The sequence below is a fragment of the Petaurus breviceps genome, unplaced genomic scaffold (genome assembly GCF_028583685.1).
Source record: "Petaurus breviceps papuanus isolate PSGF00001 unplaced genomic scaffold, PetGlider_PUasm1.0 37, whole genome shotgun sequence".
NCBI classification, from domain to species: Eukaryota; Metazoa; Chordata; class Mammalia; order Diprotodontia; family Petauridae; genus Petaurus; species Petaurus breviceps.
In genome coordinates this window covers 64,390,466-64,398,323 of record NW_027186296.1, presented here as the reverse complement: position 1 = coordinate 64,398,323, position 7,858 = coordinate 64,390,466, and the positions used below count along the sequence as shown (strand labels likewise).

Genomic DNA, 7,858 nt, shown 5'->3' with positions numbered 1-7,858 from the left:
ATCTATCTATCTATCTATCTATCTATCTATCTATCTATCTATCTATCATGACTAGACATGTAATTTCATTAATATGGGGAACTTCTAGATGACAAAACTCTTGAGTAAAACAGATTGATATCTTCTCTTATGTCTTAGAGCAGAGGTGTCAAACATGCAACTTGTATTTCCTGTGTGCTCCTGAACCAGATTAAATTATAATTGAGAAATTTTTGAACAAGTAATAATAAAATAAAACATAGGTAACATTAATATGTCATTTTCTAAGTCAATATGTGGCCAACTGGTATCTTTACCTAAGGTTTAGTGCTGCTTATTTCTATTTGAGATTGAGTCTCAGAGAATTCCCCAGAGCATTGAGAGTTTATGACTTAACCTTGTATCCAAAGTCACACAGCCAGTATGTGTTAGACAGAAGACTTGAATCATGGTGTTCCTGGGTCTCTATCCCCTGTGCTAGGCTGCCTCACAAATATAGATTTATATATACACAATTGTTGATATATACACAATATAATACATAATATATAGATATATACCCATGTATATAGCTATACATATATCTATCTCTATGCATATATGTGTAGATATATAAACATATATGTATATATATGTATGTGCATATGAAGGAACATTGAAACATCATATTCCAAGGGCAAGTAGAAATGCCTTTGGAATAATATGCTTTTTTGGATTATCTGTGCTGGCTTCTAGTGTTTTTTGATGTAGATAATTGAGAGACGACTGTAAATGCAGTCTGCTTGGCTAGATTATGCTCTCCTAGGCCTGTGGTCACACATGCTTCATTGATGCCTGGCTGCTCCCTCACAGTTTTACTATGCCTCTCTGACATTATCTAGAAGATACAGAGCTTCTCTCTGACCCCATTGAGTGCTACTCACTCTGAGCTACTGCAGGAGGCCAGTCCCTGTCTGGAGAGTGCAACATTGCTATTAATAATGTTTTTTTCTTCCTCTCACTCTCCCTCCCAGTAAAACTCAGATAGTCAAGTTTGCACATTTGCTGCTGATAAGCTGGTGACTTTGGCAGGGTTGGGACCCATGTGATGATTTTAAAGTGGTAATAGAGATAGAGGGTGGAGGTGGAGAACAATGACCATGGCACTATGAGATGCCTGCTCAGGATGTGGTAGCTTAATGCTCAGAGGAGAGAACACTGGTGCTGGAATCAGGAAGGCTTGAGTTCAAATCTGCCCTCAGACACTAACTGTGTGACTCTGAGTAAGTCACTTTACTTCTGTTTGCTTCGATTTCCTCAACTGTAAAATGGGGATAATAGTAGTATCTAACTCCCAGGGTTGTTGTGAAGACTAAATGGGATCATATTTGTAAAAATACTTGGTACAGTGCTTGGCATAGAGTAGACACTATATTAATGCTTATATATTCCTTTAATGGAACAAGGTAGATATCTTTGCTTAGTGATCTATAGTCCATGGAAATAGATAGAAGGATAGAGGAAGAAAAATCTTCAACTCATGGAAATGCCCCTTTGTTTTTCAGGCATTCCTCAAAGCTAGAATTAACCAAGGATACCCTGCTGGTATTTCTGCCCAGGGAAATCCTTGTTAGTAAAGGGGAAGGGGTAAATTCAGTCTCTCATCATTACCACAGAGTGAGGAGGGAGAATGGCTTAAGGGAATATGCTACTGCTGTAAAAAATTAACATCTTGAACATAGAAATTATATGAAACAATTGAGCATTTTCCCCAACACTTTCCATGTTCCTCCGTACATATTCCCCCTGTTTGTTCTCATCCTTGGGGTACTTTGTCATTCTTGTGATAGATACCTTATCCAAGATTTCTCATTCTCTGACTTTACATAACCGACTCAGTCTCTGGGAAGACATCTGATCACATGTCTGATCTTATGATATATGTGCTAGGCCAAGTCCTCCATTAAGAAGTCAATAGATTTTTTTTTTTTGGTAACTCTGAAATAATACTGATTTGACCTGAAAACTTTATGAGAATTGATTATGTAGTTTATGCAAATGCATGTAAAATAATGATAATAGTACAGTTGTACCCCCCTAAGAAAACCCTGACCAGTTAAATTAGAATTATGGCATGTCTGATCTCAGAGGCAACTTAGAGAAAGATAACCTAGTCCAACATTTTTATTTTATATATGAGGAAACTGAGGCACATATAAGGACATTAACTTGTCCAATATCTCACAGTCACCTAGTTGAGATTTTCTGGCTCTCAATCTATTTTTCTTCTTTTGAACCACACTACCAGGGGGAGACTATTTTAATTACCAAAGGACTGTTGTTAAAGGCTTCCTTTAAATGTTTTTCTTCCTAGGGTTCATTGGGTTTTATTTAGAGATGATTTATTCCTTTGAAGTGATAGAATAGTGGGAGGGGATTGGGATAGAAGCAGAGTGTGAAAATTTTAGGATAGGCATAGAGACTGGACCCCGTGATTTCATTCTCAGAGTGAACTCAGGGATGAGGACATGCCCTTTATTAAAGCCGATACTCCAGCACCTATTTGCAGTTTTTCTGACTTAGAAAGTTGCCTGGGAGTATTGAGAAGTGACTTGCTCAGCTCACACAGTCAGTATGTGTCAGAGGTAACCCATGTCTTGCTGACTTCAAGGCCAGCTTTCTATCCACTAGATCATGCTGCTCCTAAAGTGTTAGGAAATACTGACAATTGAAGATCAATAAGAAATACGGATACTTCCATGCATTTGTGATCTCATTGATGGGGGTATTCCCTTCATTGATGCAGATAATAATCATCGACACCTTCTTATTCCATGGGATTCTTTTCCAAGTCCTTCCATAATTCCTCCTCAGGGAATTAAAACAACTTTCTGGGGGGCCTTCCACTAGATCTCTTGACATTGCCTGGATTCAAATGAATGGATGAATGCATGAAACAAGTATTTACATGTAACTTTGTTACAGCTTACCTATTACATAAAATGAGGTACATCTGAATGAGAATTGTTCTGTACAAACATTTAATGTGACTCTTGAGAATATTATAGTCTTTTGTATAGGGAGTTATATTTCTTTCAGTCTTTATTATTGGCTAGATTTCTAGTCCTGGTAGGGCCAAAGAAATCAAATCATTGTCAGGTGGCTTGTGATGAGGCTACCTCAGGATAGAGATAGCTTGGAAATGGGATTGGGTAGTGTAGGTGGTACAGTGGATAGAGTGTTAGACCTGGAGGCAGGAAGACCTGAGTGTGAATCTTGTCTTAGTTAAGTGTGTGTCCTTGGGTAATTCACTTAATCTTCAGTTTCTTAAACCATAGAATGGTTATAATAATAGCACCATGATCACAGGATTATTTTGAGAATTAGCGTGAGATCACACATATAATGTTCTTTGAGTACCACAGAGTACAATATACATACTAGATATGATGATAGGTTCTTGACAGGTATTCTTAGAAAGGGCTTCAAGGGAATGTGAAATCAAGTGGATGTTCTCCACACTTGGGTGTGGAATAGTCCTTAAATGATGCCATTTTCCCAGGCAGTTCCCCATATTCTCATGACCTTTATTAGGGTTGGCAGTTGATGGCAGATGTTAGAGGGGAAGTAAAAGATTAGCAAATCTAGAGATTGATGTCTGTCCTAAGAAGATAATGGAAAATACTACTTTCTGGTGGAGGACTTTGTATGAGAAAACCCAGATCTCCTAGGAGGCAGACAAGACATTTGGATTCAAAATTAAGAGTTATTCCTGATAGGGGAAAAGGAGCTTTATTGTTTGAGGTTCTTTGGTTCATTTTTACACATAATATGGGGACTGATGATTTTTTTTTATGTTGGATGGCTCCCAAATGAAATAACAGGTCTGCCTTTCATTTCTACTCCATCTGGTGACCACCTCACCAAATGGCTCCATTCGTCTCTTTGAGTTTTGGATTTGAAATTGTTGAAGGGACCCAAAGCAATTACTATCAGTTTCTGGACTCAGAGGCTATGTGGTATCAAGCCAATGGCAAGACTTTATTCCTTTGTCTTTGTTTTCATCCATAATCCTGGTTTTAGCTACTGTAATGCTTACTACCAAAGCTATCCCGTGACATTTTTTTATTGTTATATCCTAGGCACAACACAACATGGACAGGAACTACTACAACAACCAAAAACTTTAAGTCTCCTAAATGGGGAAAAATTGAATTAGGAAAGGCTGGATAGGGACTCAAGACTGGATGGGTGAAGAAGGTGGCTTCCTCTATGAAACTGAATACTGTCCTGAGCTGAACTAAGCTCTTACTTTTCATTCCTCCCCACAGACACATAGAGAACTGGCGGAGCTTGCACACACTCAATGCAGTGGACATGGAGCTCTATACTGGACTTCAAAAGCTGTGAGTAGAGAGGAATTTATACTGAGGCCTTCCTTGGGTACCTTGTTGGAGTTGGGGGGGGTTGGGGAGCTTTCCTGTCTTCCAAGACTTAGAAATGCTTGCTAAGAAGTGATGTAGGAACTCTTGTTTTCTTGACTATATACCTTCTAGTTGTAGAATCAGTGCTAGAAGGGATTTTAGACATCAACAGGTCAAATCCCTTAATATTAGAGAGGAGAAACCTAAGGCCCAGAGAATATACCCATATACTTATTAGGCACAAAACTAATAAATCACAGTCAGGATCAGATCTCAGATTTCCTGACTCCAGGTCCAATGCTTTATCCATTACACTGTGATAAAAATGCTAATACTAATGATAACTAGCACTTTAAGGTTTGCAAAGCACTTTGCAAATATTATCTCATTTTGTCCTTCTAATAACTCTGGGAGGTGGGCATTGTTATCCCTATCCACATTTTATGGAAAAGGAAACTGAGGCAGAAAGCTGTTAAATACCCTCAGGTTATCACATTGAGTTAGTATCTGTGGCAGGATTTGAACTTAGGTCTCCTTGTCTTTAGATCTAGTATTCTATCCACTCTGGCAATTAGCTGCCTGATGTCTACTTGCTTGCCTGTCCCGTATGAGCTGTCCCATATCTCCCAGTGCTCTTTCTCTCTACCCTGAAGGAGAGGGGGGGGACTGTTAGGGACTTTGAGAGACATTTACTATTGGTGAGTGGGAATGATGCCCAGGAAGAGGCTTGACAATGAGGTGTTTAGAGAAAGGGAGCTACTGGACAAGAACTCACCAACCAGCAGAGTTGAGCTAGGTCATTTAACGTATGCCTCACTTCTTCTGTGGAGTCCATGCTTTCTACCTTCTTGGTTCAATTCCTGTCCATAGCTAGTTTAATTTCTGTTGCTTCCTTTTGGGTGAGGGAGTGGAGCTCCCTCTTATTCTTATTTCCCTTAATAAATTATTATAGACTGATTATCCATTCTAGTTCAATTCATTTATTCATCAAATATTTATTGAATGACTACTATTAGCCAGTCACTATCATAGACATGTGGGGAATGAAGAAATGAATATGACTCAGTCCATGCACAAAAGGAACTTATGATCCCCTCCTTCCCATTAACCTGAGCTTAGCTGTATCTCAGATGTTATGTTTCTCTTTGACCTCTCTTGACCTACTTTTAATTTTTTCCCTAGGACTATCAAGAACTCAGGACTTCGGAACATCCAGCCTAGGGCATTTGCCAAGAATCCGCACTTACGCTACATGTGAGTACAGTCTTGGTCTATGTCACAGGGGCTCTAGGGCTAAGAGGTAACAAAAGCAGGGCAGCTTCCTTGAAGCTGAGATTATCTAGGTAAAGCCCATCAACTAGGTTTTGTTTTTTCCAGGTTGTTGAGCCTTGAGGAAGAAAGGAGCTGAGACTCCAAGGGTTTTTTGTGCATTTTGACATAAAATGGAAAAAAATGTGCTCATTTATAAGCTGTATATGATACATAATTTAATATTATAAGTTTGAATCAATAGAGCATTTTTTTGGTAAAGGATTTTGGCATCATCTTTACTTCTCTGATCCAGCATGTAAGGACTAATCAATGAGTCCTCAAATATCCCAGTATAATACTGAGATAGAAACTAGACCTATTAGGGGTCCAGGGAGATAGGGAAGAAACTGGTATATTTGCAGTAGAGTGTGCTTATTGGAGAATAGTGGGAAACAAGGGATAATTAGGGTGGGATCAGATTACAGTAGGCTTTGACCAAGCAGAGGAATTTGGATTTAGGATCATAGATGTAGAGCAGGAAGAAATCTTTGGGATCACTTAGTCCACCTCTCTCAGAAAACCGAGGCCTTTGGTGACATATATTCCAAGGTCTGAGTCCAGGATCCCATGGGTAGTAAGTAGTGTGAGGGTCTGAATTGTCTTCTCACTCCAAATTCAGTGCCGTTTGCACTATACCATGCTGGCTCTTGGTAGGGATCTGTGGTTTCATTGGCATGGAGGACTCCTAGGTGAGGAAGCTCTACCAATGGCACTTTTCTCTGCAATTTCTAGTCAGAGAAGGTTGATTAGAGAGAGCTATGAAAGGATAGATAACCTGAGGGGGTGAGATGGCAAGGGAGGCATATTGTTTGAATGTGTCAGAGGTGAGACTTGGACCCATTCTCTCTGGTTCCATGTCATCTTTCTCTTCTCTACCCCATAGTGCCTTTTAATGTGATAGGCAATAGGAAGTTCTTCTTGGTTTCAAAAAGGGCATTTATATGATGGATAAAAGCTGAATAAAAAAATATGAAAGGGAAGAGGAAGATGTTAGATAAATGAACCTTATATTCTGAGGAAAACATACTTAATCTCCTCATTAGCCTTCTTTACCTCCACTGCAGGGAGGTTTTTGAGCATGTCTCTGAACTCATTAGCCTTGTAATCCCCTGTGGAAACCCTGTTCCTCTCCCCTTCTCTATGGCTGGGGCATTTAGCCTTTGCCTCTCTAGACCTCCTGAAGGTGGGGTTCTTTTGAAGTTTCTTGCTTTAGCTAGTTCCAGGCACAAGGTAGCCAGCTGGGCTGCATAATTTCCAAGTAATTAACTATGGAGAGAGGTGGGCCAGGGGCAGCTCACAGAAGGCTAGGAAATATTGAACTGTGGCCTTGGTCCCCATCACTTGGGCTTGGCTAAATGGTAAAGAACTGGGACCCTGGGACCTTGGTTCATAACATTGAATTGGATCCTGAAGGAGAGAGAAGAGGAAGTCTTTACATTCCCTTCTTATAAAGAGAGGAAGAAAGGCAGAAAGATGACTGAAACTTTGGATTCTGGGACACATGCCTCTTTTTGGAGCAGATCATCATAATAATAGCTAACACTGTTATCATCAGTGGACTAGATTAGGTATACAATACACAACAGTAAATGGCCATAGTAATTTAGTATTTGATGAACCCGATGATCCCAGCTTTGGGGAAAATAATTCATTATTATTGCAAAGTACTTTACATATATTATTTGATTTGATTTCATCCTCAAAAACCTTATAAGGTAGGTACCATTTTTATCATTTTATAGGAAGGGAAACTGAAAGTGAAAATTGTTTATTGAGTTGCCTATGGTTACATAGCTAGCAAGTGTCTGAGGAAGAATTTGAATTCAGATCTTCCTGATTCCAAACCAGAGCCTCTATACACTGTTTGGCTCATCTCATCACCTTGTCACAAGCTTGTTGGGAGCTGGGATCTCCCAGTAACCTACTCAGCAAGTAGTTGCTGAGTATAATCTTGGGCTATGAAAGCAGAAACAGAGAGCTTACAGGGATTTGAATAATTAGAAATTCTACTCTGGCTAGTGATTTTTCCTGCTGATTTATAACGACTGTCTTGAAGCTTTGTAAGTATGTGTGTTGTGTGCTAGAATCCTGCTGCCCACACACACAGAGCCAGGTACTAGGTTTCTAGCCTAACCATTAAACTGTGACCTCTTTGAGAGAGGGGA

The 7,858-nt window shown here is 39.5% G+C and overlaps 1 protein-coding gene across 6 annotated transcripts in view; it reads left to right on the top strand.

Moving 5' to 3' along the window:
- Nucleotides 1-7,858, top strand: part of NTRK3 (neurotrophic receptor tyrosine kinase 3) — a 462,765-nt gene that overhangs the window by 85,237 nt on the left and 369,670 nt on the right. For all 6 annotated transcript variants that reach the window (XM_069098548.1, XM_069098546.1, XM_069098547.1 and 3 more), the window contains exons 2-3: nucleotides 4,290-4,364; nucleotides 5,565-5,636. In XM_069098548.1, coding sequence (XP_068954649.1) covers nucleotides 4,290-4,364; nucleotides 5,565-5,636 — 147 coding nt within the window. The remainder of the gene's footprint in view (nucleotides 1-4,289; nucleotides 4,365-5,564; nucleotides 5,637-7,858) is intronic.